Source organism: Amblyomma americanum, chromosome 10 (assembly GCF_052857255.1).
Source record: "Amblyomma americanum isolate KBUSLIRL-KWMA chromosome 10, ASM5285725v1, whole genome shotgun sequence".
NCBI classification, from domain to species: domain Eukaryota; kingdom Metazoa; phylum Arthropoda; class Arachnida; order Ixodida; family Ixodidae; genus Amblyomma; species Amblyomma americanum.
Genome location: NC_135506.1, coordinates 31,483,708 through 31,500,539, shown reverse-complemented (window position 1 = coordinate 31,500,539; position 16,832 = coordinate 31,483,708). Strand labels below are relative to the sequence as shown.

The following is a 16,832-nucleotide window of genomic DNA, read 5'->3' as shown; positions in this document are numbered from 1 at the left end:
ACTTTTTCATGCTCGCACCCTCCTCCGTCGCTCGCATCAGCGAATACAAGTTTAGAAGTGGCTATTGGTTAGATTATTTCAGACGTCAGACATCTACCATGGCCGTGGCCAATAAGCCGAGTAGCTTCAGCGCATCACGAAGCTCCGTTCCCGGAGGTGGGGCCGGCGGAGGACCGCCGACCTTCCAGCGTGTAAAAAGTGACGAGAGGAGAGGGAAAGGCGCGAAGACGCTGAAATTCAAATTTTGACTACAGATAACACGGCTTCTAGAAAGCGCATTAAAAAATTCTTTCTGGACGATATCCGTGAGGCGGCGTGCTTTAACATCTCCGGCATACCGCAACTTTATTAGTGCCCCTTTCAGAGCACCTTTAAGTTCACATGATGTTCTGCTATTCCGCTGTAATCTAGCGTAATCACTAGCAACCGGGCCTGATGTACTTAATCTTACACACACGTTAATTAAATTAAAATAAGTAAAGTTACGTAAAAGCAAATGTGAAAATGCGCAAACAGAGTTATGCGTTTACATGTATTCACTTCACGAGCTTCCCAGTCTGTCACCTTCGCGATTTCTGTATTTCTCCTGTAAAGCGTGCACCACCTTTTGTAAGAAAGCGACAGGTGAAACACAACTTTCGAAGAGGCTAGGGAACACGAAAAAAAAAAATTGGGAAATGAACTTACTACTGCCCTTTTTGCGCGGAAACGCAAAACCATCATCCAACACTGACTGGCCTAGGCGGTCTTGCATAAGCAATAGCAAAAAACTCATATGAAAACAGGGAAGGTGTAAAGCAACGCGTAGGGAGTGAGCGCTCTCAGCGAATGGTTATGGTGTGCTGCTTGAAAGCCATTCTATGGCGGTCTGGGCAAGAAGGATTTGCAGCTAGAATACAAATAGCCACCGCACGTGACAACTTACTTGACCAGCTGTTGCTTTAAAATACACTGTGAATTTGCTTGCCCACATTCATCTCTTGGCTTTGGGCAGAATGGGCGTCTTGTAATCGAAGACAAGGACGAAAGTCAGGCGTAGTATTTTTAGTAATTTGACCCTACTTGTACGATAGAGTTAAACAAAATAGTTGTAATGGAATTCCCTGATTTTTTTTCTCTTAGCGGCTCGCGGTAATAGCGATCTGATTGAATCAGCATCTTTACAGAAGGTGGCGGAATGTTTGTCTAAATTTCAGACAGCTGTAACTCGACATAATGAGTTCATATAGCGCTTTTCAATACCTGGTAAGCTGGTACCTAGAAGAAAAAAAATGCATAGACGATCATACGAGGTGTTGCGACAGATCTTTATCAGAATTGCTTGTGCATTCGCTGCTACAATGATCGCCTCCCCTTTGCAGCTTTGAATTATATTTCCCTGTCGCTCTTACGTTTCAGTGCTGCGAATACCTCTCGTGGGTGGGGATCTATGGAGGGTGCCGGAAGTAACTGTGTGGTGGATAGGGCCTGCTAAAAGGTGGAGATGGGTTTTGGGGGTATCTGAAGCTTTGGTTTCAAGTAGGATTTCCTTACCCCGCGTTGGTTCCCCAATATAGCGAATGGCCGTTAAGGGTAGCGAACTGAATTCCAAGAGAAGGCAAGCGTAGCAGGGGGCGGCTGAAAATTAGGTTTTCCGATGAGTTTGCAGGGATACAATGACAGCAGCTGACACAAGGCAGGGTTCATGTGAGAGATATGGGCGAGACCGTAGTCAGGCTGATGATGATGACGATGGTGAAGCTTAAATAAGGTGGAGATTGGTCGGTTGGTGGTGGGTGATAGCTTCTGGACGGTGAAGGTGGATGGGCAGTAGGTGGAAGTCTTCTGTAGGGTAGAGGTGGAAGAAGGTTCTGGCGGGTGCGCGTGGGTTGTTTTATGCTTGGTGGGGATTCTGGAGGTTGGAACTTGGTGGAGGGATGAGGTGGTGGGTTGTGGACAGAGGCCGTCTGGAAAGTGGCGGGATCACACAACGCCAGATCGGTACAGTTTTTGACCAACTCATGGCAGTAATGAAAACGCATTAGAAAGCCTTGTTAGCTTGATTCGACGTGCGAATAAGCAGAGCTTCGGCCCGAAAATGCGGATATGGGTTTGCCGTTATTTTACAACGCAGTGTGAATCAGGGACAGGCTGTTGTGCGTTACCAAAAATCATTTTATTGCATCTTTGTTTAGACGAGAACCTGCTGTCGTCCGAAGACTACGTTCCCGACGAACAGCTCGCCTGCAAGATGGTGGGGGCTGAACACAAACCCCAGGTCGACACCCATCTGCACTTTCCTTCGTCATCCAAAGGTCTGTGAGCGCAGAATAGTGATGTGATTTGTAAACGCGACAGTGTCACAGGAAGACGAAGCAGTGTCGCATCGCTGAAACCAAAGTCAGACTTTCTTGGTTTTGTTCGAACGAGCTTGCTTTATTGGTGAAAAGCAGTGTGAGCACGGTACCGACAGCCCCAATTTCTAAGGGTCAATATGATCGTTTTCGAGATCTCAGTTATAATTATCGTTTTTTTTTTGCTGCTTTATGTCAGAAAGCTTTCCGAACTCAGCTGTTGCACATGAAGCATACAGGTAAGAGACCAGTTATAGCCTGTGCGCATGCACTCTTGTTTTTCGCGAGCTATATCGTCTTCTGAAAATGTTCTTTCATCTTTACTTGTTTTCCTTCCCCATCGCAATGACAGCTCTTTGGAGTTGAAAGGGGTATTTTTCTTCCCTTTCTTATAATTGTTCTCTCTAGGAGAGTTTGTAGTTGGGCAAGTTTTTTATAGCTTACGTTGAGGAAGTAGTTCTGACTCGAGGCTCAAGAGACTGGCAACACGGTCTTGTGTATCTCTTTACGTCTTGTGGCTGCTTTGGTTCCTCAACGGGACTTCTTTGCATCACTGTCTTCTATCGATTTCTTGTGTATTTTCTGTTATACCTTATCTGTCCACACATTTCTGCTACCTGATCACTGTCATTACCGCCATCATAACCGCAATCATCATCATAATCTCTTTCAAAGAAGTTAGGACGGCGCTAAAACGACAAAGACAAAGAGGCACGAACACAACAGGACGGGCGCCAACTTGCAACTGAAGTTTATTGCACCAAACCCCTACATTTTATGCACCAACTGAGCCGTATAACAACAAGCTTATCACACAACAAAACGCAATTTCTTCAATAGTCAGAACATCGGAAGTAGGCGCTACTTTTACAGACCAGAGACGCCTTCTGCACTATCCACTTGATAACAGCATTAGTCCCCAGATTAAATGAGTGCGCAACCCACATGAAAGCAATTGATCATCCAAATGATACACACACGCTTGGGCGATTGATAAGTATAGTACAATGACGCTGGGAGGTTCCCCCGAAGGTTTAAGTTTTCATGTCCACCAAATTTTCCGCGTTTGTTGTTGGTCATTCTTTCATTTTCGCTCTTTGTGTAAAATCATGATTGTTGAGTTTGCGCGCTGGTTGCCTTGCCCAAGCGTGTGTGTATCATTTGGATGATCAATTGCTTTCATGTGGGTTGCGCACTCATTTAATCTGGGGACTAATGCTGTTATCAAGTGGATAGTGCAGAAGGCGTCTCTGGTCTGTAAAAGTAGCGCCTACTTCCGATGTTCTGACTATTGAAGAAATTGCGTTTTGTTGTGTGATAAGCTTGTTGTGATACGGCTCAGTTGATGCATAAAATGTAGGGGTTTGGTGCAATAAACTTCAGTTGCAAGTTGGCGCCCGTCCTGTTGTGTTCGTGCCTCTTTGTATTTATCGTTTTAGCGCCGTCCTAACTTCTTTCAAGATATGAACCAACTAGCCCAAATCAAAGTACTTCTTGAGCATATCTCTTTCAAGCCCACCGCAGGATACAGGGCCTCTGCCAGTTACATCCGGTTACTTCCGCTTTTTTGTTTTGCACAACAGGAAGACAGTTTTGCTCGGTTCTTTAGATATCTTAGATATCATTTCATTTACTATTATTCGCATACCTATACGTTCAGATATCACACTGAGACATGTGGAAGTCAAGAGAAACAGGGTAGGTACCATGAACGAAACTACACTCTTCACACAAAAATGCCTCTATGGGAGCAAAAAGGGAGTGATCTGTCCTCTACCGCACACCATTTTATCACAGGGAGTGCGCTAGAAGAGAGCTTACTCCCCCTTTTACTCCTGTCTGGTTAGAGTGTAGCTGCCAGCATGGTTTAAGATGTTTTACCCTTTTTACAGCACCGTTATCTTCGAAACTTAAGGATGCTGGCGATAGCGAAGACGGCGCTGGCAGACGGATCAGGCAGAGAGCATCGACATCGGACAAGCTCTCGTGCTTCGCGATAAACCAGATGGAACATCGACTGATAAACCAAAGGGTAAGAGAAGGCGTCGTCAGATGCATCTTTTCCTTAGGATGTCATGTTAGTTAGCAAGTTGTGCGACCTAGATGGAACACTCTAATTCGTTGTGATTCCGTATTACAAGTACCCCGATTTTCTTCCCATTCGATGATTACAGGAGCTGCAGTGGTTCGACAACGAAGGGACCGTCGCTTCGTCGCCGTGTGTAATCACCGATAAGCCATGTCGCCTTTGGGGATACGACGACGAGAGTGAGGCCTTCAAACCGAAGTACATGAAAGTAAGAGCTTGCAGTGATATGGGTAGGAGAGGCTTTGTCCCGGGTACATGGTGTCGAAGTGTGTCGCGTTGTCTTGGTGGGCTTGACACAGGGTGCACTCAAGTGCTAAAGGAGATGCGGTGCCTCATAATTTTCCTTCTTACCTCATCGCCCAGGGCAAGAGGGGAAGGTCCGGGAATTCTGTTTTTCATACTTCTTGTAACTATAGGCTGGCGGGCTGGCGCCGAGGAGAGAAATACGCACGAAATAAATTAAACAGTCGTTTCTTCGTCAATGACATATTCGTCTGGCTAGGGCAGAGCACGCGTTGCATTATTTCTTACGGGCAGACACAATTTAACTACAGGCAATTTTGTTTTCACGTACTCAAGCGCTGGATGAAATATACTCTTGTCAACTTGACCGTATTAGCAATAAAATAAGCCGTTTTTCATACAGCCCCAGAACCAGTTGCGACCAGTTATTCCTGCTACTAACGGCTGTGTTTACATGGAAGCTAAGGACTAGTCCATCCAATTTTCGGTTCTAGTAAAATTAAACTGCTTGAGTTTTTGTGGCTGGCGAACGTTCGTTGAGCAGCAAAAGATGTTCTAATGGCAGAGAAATTATGAGTTGACGATATAATATTTTTTCTCGCCACCCAATTAAAACTTATGACGTTGTGATGTCCACGCGGTTGTGTACTTTATGATCACTCCTGGAAGTAGGCGGTAATCTGGGCAAGCCTCAGAGGTCCCTGAGAGGAAAAGGAGTGGTGTCATTGCAGTTTTGGTGCTAAAACGGCCGGTGCCAAGGATACCTATATTTCATTGTCTCGGCGCTTTCTACTTCGTAAAAGCTTAATTTTCTGTAAAAGTAACCTGCTTCAACTCGATACAGATTAACTTCAATTCGCACGTAAGTGTACCTTTAACATTTTTTGGAATCTCAGTGACCTAGCAGTTTATTCTACTTTTACTGCACTACACTTTCACCCCGATGTCACCGACGCGTCCGCGGATACAATACCCGTGACTTACGCCGGACCTTCTCGTCGGCTCCTCGACAGGCCCTGACCTGCGTGCCGTACCACTGCGACGCGGAGCTGGAGCTGGAGCTGGAGCTGGACGTCTCCTCGCTTCGCTTCGACCACCACCCGCTGTTCAGCGCCGAGCACGTTCTTGTTGCGCAGCTAACCGGACTGTACGAGGCGTACGCTGCTCTCGCGCTCTCTGGAGACTACGCCCCCCTGTCCTGCAAGGACAAGGCGAGCAACGCCGCTTATTAGTTTTTACTGCGATAGCTTTAAAAGCCTCATCAGAAAAAAAAGTGTTATCGGTCATCAAATTCGCGGATTGGCTGGAGGGAAGTGGCGTACCAGACCAAATAGTTCCCATTGGATGAGGAGAGATGTGACGTAACAACAACGGATGATTGCTATTGGATCGATGGAAGTGACGTCATTTACTTTAAAGGCATCAACAGCTTAATGCTATCGCACTGCCGATACTACGCAATTGTGCGTCTCTACGATTTTTTGACGACGGGGTTGTGCACTGCTTGCAGTGTAACTTTAGAGAACGGTGAGCAATATAAGAAAGGATGAGAGGCGCTTGAGAAAGGTATTACAAGGATGCTAAGAACGAATTAGAGTGAACTTTGCAAGCAAACATAGGTAGTAAATAGAAGCTTGTCGGCTCTCCTCAAGAGAAAAGCAAGCGATATTTGTGTCTTGACAGGACTCACCTGGGAAGCAGGAACTTGGACGCTAATGAAAATGCCTGGAATTAAATTGAAGACAGCGCAGTGGGCTTTTGGAAAATATAAATGAAGAAGTACCATTTAAATGAATAAAATAGCAACAGGATTAAGAAACAAATTGTAGTTAATAGTAGTCTACTTAAATTCAATTGGAATGCTGCGAGTGATGCTGGGAACAGATGTGAGAATTGCAAAGGAAGAAATACATAGCCAAGGATGCGAGCGTGTTACTTGCTCAGATTTACATGAGAGCAGGGAATTTTTCGTGACAGGGTGGCCGCCCAGTCGAGAAACACAGCACAATTTTTTTTTGGCGTTACAACAGGTTTTTGTAATATTTATTGTGGTAAGCAGAGAAATGTTCGTAATAACAACTGAATTTCCTGTCTTATTGTGCTGTCATTATTCGTAACTGCAGAACCTCAAAATAATGCAGAAAAAACTACAAAAATACTACAATATTACATAAAAATCCGCAACAGGACCGAACGGCAAAACATTTTGTCGTATTTTGGGCACGATTGTGTCGTTTTTTCTGACTGGGTGTGGCTATAGCCACGGCTAATCAGATGTCGATGGTTGAGGCCTTCCTCCTCCTGCAGTGGTCTGACCGGTGGAGAGAGGGGGTTGGAAAATGGTGCGTGGAAAGGCTACAGCACCGAATGCATTGGTAGTTGACCGGCGGGCGGAACATAGTCCTCTACACCATTTCAGATGGACTCGCTGCGAGAGGACCTGGATAAGATCAACGAAGAGGCCAGTGATCACGACTTCGCCCTCATAAGAGGCAAAATCTTGGACATCATGTAAGCTCTTGCGCCGTTCTTCTAACGCTGTTCCTGTTCTACTGATGCGAGAGAATCACCGTTGCTTTCGTGCTCAAGCGGACGAGCAGCAGGTGTTGTGTCTGGTCAGCAGAATATCCGAGCAGACGACGCTGCAAGTAACAATCCGTACAGTTTATCATACGTACCTAGAGAGAAAACTGGCGGCGCTGCACTTAACTCATCAAAGGCATGCTGGGAAGATGAGGTTTCGTATTTGGCTTGGCTAGTGTTTTCAGTCGTGGATTCAGTCGTAAAAATATCACTTTTTTCGAGACAAACATCAGAGGAATGCTTTGCCAATTTCCATACGACCTAGTACCGAATATTTGTTGACCGTAAGTTTGTTAAGTAAGTAGAAAACGCTTTATAAAAAGAATTTAATCTCCAGAATGCGGAGAGCATCGCCACCGGAGCCGTGATTTCGTTTCTGAATCCATGTTTGAACTCAAACACTAGCCAAGCTAAATACGAAACCTTATCTTCCCGGCATGCTCTTGGTGAATGAAGTGATTCGTCAGAAACTCGCATAGATGATGGCGCTATTTTTCACTCTAGGTAATTATGAGAAACTGGAACGACTGTCTGGTATAGACGCTGACTTGATGTTATTAAGTTTAGAGTTTTACACAGTTTATGCCTTCTTCAAAAATAATAATAATAATAATAATAATAATAATAATAATAATAATAATAATAATAATAATAATAATAATAATAATAATAATAATAATAATAATAATAATAATAATAATAATAAATTTATTTCTGCCTCAAAGGTATATGGACAGAGGAGCTGCAGAAAAAGCTGTAAAAATACAGCTTGACAAAGCCGCAGCCCCCATTTTTACAGGCAACAGCAGAAGACAAACAACGACTCAACTTCAGGTGTCGTATAAAACGAAACAAAAGAACAAAAATGTAATGCTATACATCGCAAGAGCACTTCAAGCGTACTGAGTAAACACAGGGATAAAAAGATTGTTATTACATATCACACTCTCATGCATAAAATATGAGATACAGAAGCAAAGACTTATTTTGGCACAGCTGAGGATGAAAATTGTTCGTAGCTATCTTCTATATACATCCTACGCAATACCTTATGAGTACAGGTGAATAAGTCAAAATGTGCAGATGTATAAGCGTTCAGAAGGGAAGGGAGTGTGAATTGCAAACGTTCTTGCCCGGAGTTTAGGCGTGCTGTTGGCACCATCCATTGTTCGGGTTGTCTGAAAGGGTAATTTGTGGTTTTCTCTTGCAAGTTTGCCAATCGTCGAATATGGTTGGTACCATTTTTTATTTCTGTTTTGTAACAAATGCTCAACCGGTATCGATATAATTCATAGATTTGGACCACACCGGCTGCAAGAAAGAGACCTTTGCTGGGTGACCCATAGCTAACATTGAAGGCGTAGCGAAGGGCCCTTTTCTGCAACATGTGTATTTTGCGAAGACAAGAATGTGTTGCAGTTCCCCATACAAGATGACAATAATTTACGTGAGAATAAAAAAGTGCGTTATAAAGAGTTAGTTTGAGTGACGTCGGAAGAATGTGCCGTGTGCAACCAATCATGCCCACTACTCTAGCCAGTTGTTTGACAACGTGAGCTACATGGTGTTCCCATGACATGGTTGAAGAAAATATAACTCCAAGGCATTTAAAATAATTAACTATTTCTATAGGTCGAGAATTATATAGAATATAACTGGGAATAGAAACCGGCTTATTTTTCGGGCGAAATATTACGGCTTTTGTCTTCTTTTCATTCACGCGCATATCATTAGTTTTCGACCATTTTTCCAGCGTGACCATTGTTGTATTGCAAGACACTATTAGATCCTGAATGTTTTACCTATTATCCAGGTGAAGTTACATCTTTGTTGTTGTCCAAAAGGGCCCTGCAGTGCAGACGCAAAAGTGTGCCGCGAAAAGTAAAAGCAGAGAAAAAATCTGGCGTAAAACTCTTGGAACGCTTTACGCAACAAGCAAGCCAACTAAAAAAAAAAGCAATTGAGGCTTCTGGGAGGCGCCGCATTGGCTTTGAAAAGTTATCAACTTTTTTTTTTTTCAGAGAACAACGTCAGAAGGTGGACGCACAGATCGACTCTCTGAAAATAGTTTTGACAAAAATGAAACGCATCTCGGAAGACGTTGAGGAACTGAGGAGCACACAAGGCTTCACTAGCTCCCCCATGAACCTGAAGTTTCGCAGGTGCGCAGAAGTTTGGCGTGTTGCACTATGCCTGCTTGATATCTCGCACGATCTGAGTGCTTTCATTTCTACCATAGCGTTGCAGTATTGTTTTAGAGCAGCGTATATGTAAAGCCGTTTGCTCTTTTGTGATGCAGTTAAAGTTGAGTTAAACTGAGGAAGACATAAATCCGAGACATTAATTATCTTTTTCTCTAGCGCTAGTCGCTTTCATTGGCTACGTTATTTGGATGCCGGCAGTATAGTACTTCAAGTAAAAAAAGTTCATAATTTCGACCAGCCTGCCCTGAAAAGTTGGCAGTTAAAACTCCGTATTAGAATAATATCCAGTGAAGAGATCCGCGCACCGCCTGTTATGTTGTTTGAGCAACGTTCTAGCTGAGTATGCAGCTAAGTTTAGCTGCGTTTGAGCTGCTGAAAGAATGTTTAAACAGTATGATCTTCGCTGAAACATCCTATGTGCGGACACAAGGAAAATACGGAAGGCGGAAGAAAAGGTGTCGCATGTCTCCCGAGAGAAAAAGGCAAATTGAAAAGACGAGCTTGTAAATGTTCCCTTGCATTGTGGCTTTTCAAAATAACACACGCGTCTATAGGGCAGCTTTGGCAATTTCTTCTTCGTGCTGCTTGTTCGTGACGTGAACGCCGATGTCCGAGATAACGCCAACTTTGACGCATAAAAGACTTAAATAATGTGCACCCGGCTTCAAACGTTTTCGGGACATAAGTGTCGCTGAAAAACACTATTGCCGTGTAGCCTGGACAGATAGTCCGAAGATAGGAGGAGCTCTGCCGAGCTCCCGCTCTAAACCGTACACTCTAAACAGAAAGGAGTAAAAAGGGTGTAAGAACAGCTGACTCTTTTTTTTTGCTTCCATTTAGGCGTATTCGTGCTTAGAGTGTAAGCTGTAGCTTTTCATTTCAGGATGCATCCAGTGCATTCAACAGAATTTGTTTTTTACAACTCGCATGCAGCGCAAACTTTTCACGCGAGGTGTACATTAACGACTTAAAGATGATGACTTCGGAAAACGTAATAGTTAACTCGATTAGTAATAATAATAATTGGTTTTTGGGGAAAGGAAATGGCGCAGTATCTGTCTCATATATCGTTGAACACCTGAACCGCGCCGTAAGGGGAAGGATAAAGGAGGGAGTGAAAGAAGAAAGGAAGAAAGAGGTGCCGTAGTGGAGGGCTCCGGAATAATTTCCACCACCTGGGGATCTTTAACGTGCACTGAAACCGCACAGCACACGGGCGCATATGCGTTTCGCCTCCATCGAAACGTTGCCACCGCGGTCGGGTTCGATCCCGGGAACTCCGGATCAGTAGCCTAGCGTCCTAACTACTGAGACACCGCGGTGGGGTTAACTCGATTAGTAATTGCATTTCACAATCAACGCCTGCGCCATAATAGATCATTACGAGTATCGTAATCGTCCTGTTTTTCCCTGCAATTTGTTCGTTCCCACCCGCACGCGGGCTCTTAATGCTACCGCCACCGTCGAACTGTTTTCAGTTGGTAGGCACAAGCTCGCTCCAATAGACAGTTCGTTTGGATTCCGCGTCAGCTGGCCCTTCTGTTGTCCGCGTATGAGTTTATGTCTGTCGTCGCAGGCACGTGACGATATGCAAGATGTCGCTGTCGAAATGGCAGCGCCATCGTGGCCCAACCACCATCTTATGCGACATGTTGTCCATCCTGAACATGACAAGCGTGAGCGACACACTTCGTTCGCCTCACCATTCTGCATAACAGAGGCCACTCTGCGATGGCTACGTTTTTTTAAATTCCAGCCTTTAAACTTGACGGGACAATGCGGGTTTTACGAACGGTATAGTCACATTTAATGCCAACTGGTGTTTTCGCAACAGTTCGAATTTTAATAATAATAATAATAATAATAATAATAATAATAATAATAATAATAATAATAATAATAATAATAATAATAATAATAATTGGTTTTGGGGGAAAGGAAATGGCGCAGTATCTGTCTCATATATCTTTGGACACCTGAACCACGCCGTAAGGGAAGGGAGAAAGGAGGGAGTGAAAGAAGAAAGGAAGTGAGAGGTGCCGTAGTGGAGGGCTCCGGAATAATTTCGACCACCTGGTGATCTTTAACGTGCACTGACATCGCACAGCACACGGGCGCCTTAGCGTTTTTCCTCCATAAAAACGCAGCCGCCGTGGTCGGGTTCGAACCCGGGAACACCGGTTCAGTAGTCGAGCGCCCTAACCACTGAGCCACCGCGGCGGGGCTCGAATTTTAAACAGACACAGAAGACGACTCCATTCATTTATTGTTCTCAGTAAAAATTGATTTTCTTATTCTTTCTGGCTATGCGGACATTTGAACGGCAACAAAATACGTATTTATTTTCGAGAAAATGAAGATTAAAGACATCTCCGCCAGTCGATTCAAACTAGTGACGTCATAACGAAAAGGCCTCCGTGATCACCATTAGAAGTGTATGACGGTGTAGCGTAGCCTCTGAGATCTGCTCACGAAAATCGGCGTCGACGCACGATTTTTACTTGCAAAATTGGCCGGGGATGGCGACACCTGTATTTAGTTTCGTGGTCTTGTCTAGCTTATAAAAACTCTGTTTCTGGCGATAGTGGCCTCTTCGTAATTGCAATGTGGTACTGTATCCACAAAGGCTAACTTCTATTTCTCATTCAGTGTCCATTTAAAGTGCAATGTCTGTTGGAAGCGGTAGGCCGTGCCATTGTTCCAAAATGCGCCCGTTTCTTTTTTGCAGAAAAAGCAGTGACAAGCAGGCTGAGGATGTTCCACCCGACGAACAACCCACCGATGAGGAACTCTTTACCGAGGAGCTGGAACTGAGAAGGTTGCTCCAACAGCTGGACTGGATGGACTACGAGAGGAAGTTGCACATATGGCACCAGGAGAAGCGACTTAAGGTACGAGCGAACTTGGTAAAATCTGCGGGTTTCAGAAATAGAGCCTAACTCGCAACTGAGCGGGAGGTCGCTTAGATGCACCTCAATGAGTTCAAGAATGTCCCTATTCCCAGCCGAGGGCGCTGATAAATGGTAACTTTGGTGCAGATACTCAGACAAGCAAGAGCGCTCGCTCGCTCGCTCACTCACTATTCACTCAATCACTGCTTCTTCACTCATTCATTCACTCACTCACTCATGACTCACCCTCTGCTCATTCAGTACTCACTCGCTCACTGCTCACGTACTTACTCGTTCACTCATCTAAGTTGAATCACACTCAGTCTGACTCATTTAATCACCCGCCCTCACAAGTCTGTCATCCCATTGGCTCATTCACTGACTAATTTACTCACATATACACACACATTAACAATCTGACCCATTCGCTTACTCGACCTCATTGATTCATGCAGTCTCAATGTCTCATTTACAGACCCACTCATAATTCGAAAATCGCAGCGGTGGCCAAGTGGTCTGAGCATCCGGCTCGCATGCGGAAGGTATGGGGTTCGATCCCCAGTGCCGCCGGGTACCCACCGGTGATACAATTGATACAAGCTTTCCCCTGGTCTGGTGCTCGGCCTATTTAGAGTGAATCGCTTCGGAAATGGGTCTTTGACCCCACCTAGAGTTGAACAAAAAATCTTGTGTCATTGCGTAATTTGGCCACAGATGCCCTTGCGACATAAAATTTAATCATCATCGTCATCATAATTCGAAACATAAAGATGAGCCTACTTCGTTCTTTTCCCTCTGAGGACACAACTGTAATATTTCAAAAATATTTTTGCGCGGAGTCCGCGCCTGACACACATTTCCTTGGACATGCATCAAGAACTGAGCGCATTGTTGTTAAATGATCTTCCCGTTTTTGATAGCAGATACATGTGCTCGTTTCACCTATCCCGACGTCCTTGGTTATGTGAATTTGTTTTGCTCTAAATCAATCATTTTTGACACCCCAGCTTTTGTTACTATACGTGTCTGCCGCTCTTCTAAGGTCTCTCGTGGATGCACTTTTATGTACTATACACCTTCCACAGCTTGCTGAATGTGCCATCCACGTGCGGAGTCATTTACTGGCACGCCCGTTATTGCACCAGTTTTGTAGCGATAGCTACATTACGGCAGCATTTCGAGCCTTCAGCGTGGCGGCGCCGCCACGCTGTCACGTGGTTGGTCACGTCGTGCGGATCAGCTGCCGGCGGCGGTGCGGCGCCGTGGCTGATCACGTGGTTGGTCACGTGACCAAGTTCCACTCAGCCCGCTGTAGCTATCGCGTCACTCCAGGTTTAACCAGAGCTAAACCATCGCCAGTTTTTTTCGCCTATTTTTGACTGAAGAAATGGTACCTCCGGCAGACGAAATGAAGTCACAAATGAGCTTTATCTTTTGTGCGACGGTCTCATGACTTTTACGCTGCTCGTACCAGGAGCAGAGCGGTGACGCCAGTGGTGACGACAAGGACAAACCGCATCCACCGCCTGACATCGTCGAAGCCGACATCGCTGACCTTGTCCGTCACAGGGCCAAGAACCAGAGGGATGCAATAGGTATGATGCTACCAGTCGATGCGGCTCTCTTCATGAATTTTAAACTAATTCGGTTCCGAAAGAAATAGTAAGGTTTTAACGTGGTTAAGCGGCTATTAGACGAGCGAAAGCATGTGTTCAGCCTGATTAGCTCATAGTTTTGCTTTGATGGGTTGCTGGTACGTCAGGTATTAGACTCAGGTTAAGCTCTGATCGAGGTTAAGGTGATCCGGTCTATTCGAGCCGCAGATGGAAGTTGACGAAGATGACGATGTGCAATGCACAGTGCAAGAGTGCGGTGCAGTTTAACACGAGGTGTGATCGGCTGCGGCGATAGCATAGTGCTCTCGTGCAGTGGCCAGCGAAGCTGATCTGTTCGCTCGGCCGCGGGTTCGGATACCAGCCGCGGCAATATTTATTTGTTTATTCAAGGTCAAGCCAAGGTCAAGGCTTCAGCGATGGTCCGGCTTTTGCAGCTTTTGTCGTGAAGTAGAGCTTTCGCTAAAAAACTGGGAATCACAATGGGCTAGGCAATGACTGAAACGCCACCCTGCCATGACATCTTTTGCGAGTCTGCTGGTAGATGGCATGCTTTCAAAATATTTATTCAACAAACGGTCAGCAGATTCTGGTGAAAATAAGTTACAAAGCTCTCAACAGTAGCACGAGGCCGACTGCATCAACAAGCTGATGATTCTATACCAGCTGTGGGAGTGTCTGTAATAATAATAATAATATTGGTTTTTGGGGAAAGGAAGTGGCGCAGTATCTGTCTCATATATCGTTGAACACCTGAACCGCGCCGTAAGGGAAGGGATAGAGGAGGGAGTGAAAGAAGACAAGAAGAGAGAGGTGCCGTAGTGGAGGGCTCAGGAATAATTTCGACCACGTTGGGATCTTTAACGTGCGCTGACATCGCACAGCACACGGGCGCCTTAGCATTTTTCCTCCATAAAAACGCAGCCGCCGCGGGAGTGTGTGTGCATTGCAGAATCTACTGGACGGTGTAATCTGAAGAAATGCTCAATCCTCAGCAGCACTGGCAATGATCCTGCCAGATTACGGCATACCTGGCTGATTCTATGAAAGCGAGGAATAGAACTGGAAATGGAATAATTACTATATCAATGCGCTCTCGTGTTACGTTTGTTTCGTTACCTTTCGGAGACCAAGGGGGCATTTTTTGAAAACTTGACATCGTTCTCTGAAATGAGTTACTAGTCGTTGGCCCTGTTGATTCGTGACATAGTTGCTTATGCACTCGTGACGCAATTGATCGGCGTTTTCAGATGCCGTTGCGTACCTGAGCCGTGGTGAGATCACTCCAGCGCAGCAGTGTTCCAGGTGGGCCAGCCAGATTCGTTGTTACTTGTTGAAACTATATTTTTTAACTTAGTTTATTTTCGTTCATTAACTGCAGCGTTAGCCAGCATTCCATTGGTTTTCTGCCATTTGTGATTTTTGAAGCCATGGTTCAGAACGTCCACCAAGAATTTTTTTTTGTGCGTATTTCACAAAGTTGGAATCTCGACGTCCACAAAATGTTATGTTGTCATTCTTTCGGTCTGCCTCGAAGTGTGTCTGCATGTGCTCAGCTAAAATGAAACATGAGCTCGAATGAAAAACAGAACAGTGACACGTGTCAGTCTTTTTTTGTTCGAACGATACGTCAATGGAATGCTTTATGGATGGAAATTGTTTAATCCTCATCGAACAATGCCCTTTTCAACGCATATAGTGCTTTGTTTAGCAATGCGTGTGCGTATGTTTTCTGTTGGTGTATTTTGTTGATGGTGCTTGCAAGTGTTTTTTGCAGTAATCTGCGTTAATGCCATCAAGATGAGCAGGAATTAAATAAATAAATATCAGTACACGAAAGCACATCTTTTCACTCCATACAACCTGCGCAGTCGCAGTTTTCGCAATGGGAATTTCATGCAGCGTTTTCACAGGCCTCAACCTCCGTAGGGATTTTGTTTTGACGACAGTCATAGTAGCGTTAAGCATCACGTCCTGCGATGTTTGGGCATGCAGCTTCTCTTGTGCGCTGTTTTAAACAGGGATGATTAAAAGTGAAATATTTATGCCTTGCGTGGCCAGATAGATGTCCTAGGTTAGGTCATCAGCTGTAAGTTACCTTGAAACAGAGACCTTAGTGATCTGTTACTGCGTTAAAAAGAAATGTCACATAAGTACGCCGACTTGAGGCGGTCGAGCAATATATGTAAGCTTCTACTGTAGATTAAACGATAACCACGATCGATAGTGCTGCTGAAGAAGCCACCTCTTTTTTTCATCTGGACTGAATCTACCCTCTGTAGATCAAACATAATCTAATCTTGTTGGTAATTTTTCTCGAAAAACCGAAGGTAAATTTGTTAAAGACCGTTCCGTGATTTTTAACAGGCACGGTGTTGACATTACGCAAGAATCCTACCACATCAGTTAGGTTTTGTTTCATTAAAACCCCGCTTTTCAGAGGTATATCATAAATTTATGGTGATTATAAGGGAAAAAAAATATTGACAGTGAAGTTCTGCGCGGACGACCAATAACTGTTGCTGCATTGTATTTCAGTGAGGAACAGCGCAGAAGACTAGACATCGCGAAAACAAGCATTCACCTGAGGGTCATCCTCAACGAGAAGGAAATCTGCAAGACGGACAGCAGGTTTGTACACACGTTACCATGTTACGCTTAAAACCACTCTAACTGTACGATTTCCGTGCTCCACAGGCCTCTCGGCGAAGACTTCACAATAGTTTGGGGCCAGATATTTGCGCTGAAGATTTTGCAGCTCCCCAGAACGATCAACCTAGAGGTGAGAAATATCGGGGTTTCGGCATCCGTCAGTATTGCGCGTGTCACTTGTAACGTGCAGGATCTATCACACTTAGAACTCGAGCACTTCGCTT

General features: G+C 44.8%; 1 protein-coding gene across 1 annotated transcript in view; it reads left to right on the top strand.

Moving 5' to 3' along the window:
- Positions 1-16,832, top strand: part of Cc2d2a (Coiled-coil and C2 domain containing 2A) — a 52,289-nt gene that overhangs the window by 3,425 nt on the left and 32,032 nt on the right. Inside the window, exons 3-12 of the mRNA XM_077641413.1 lie at positions 2,175-2,294; positions 4,226-4,365; positions 4,508-4,630; positions 5,679-5,876; positions 7,085-7,176; positions 9,270-9,410; positions 12,181-12,343; positions 13,818-13,938; positions 15,207-15,261; positions 16,654-16,738. Coding sequence (XP_077497539.1) covers positions 2,175-2,294; positions 4,226-4,365; positions 4,508-4,630; positions 5,679-5,876; positions 7,085-7,176; positions 9,270-9,410; positions 12,181-12,343; positions 13,818-13,938; positions 15,207-15,261; positions 16,654-16,738 — 1,238 coding nt within the window. The remainder of the gene's footprint in view (positions 1-2,174; positions 2,295-4,225; positions 4,366-4,507; positions 4,631-5,678; positions 5,877-7,084; positions 7,177-9,269; positions 9,411-12,180; positions 12,344-13,817; positions 13,939-15,206; positions 15,262-16,653; positions 16,739-16,832) is intronic.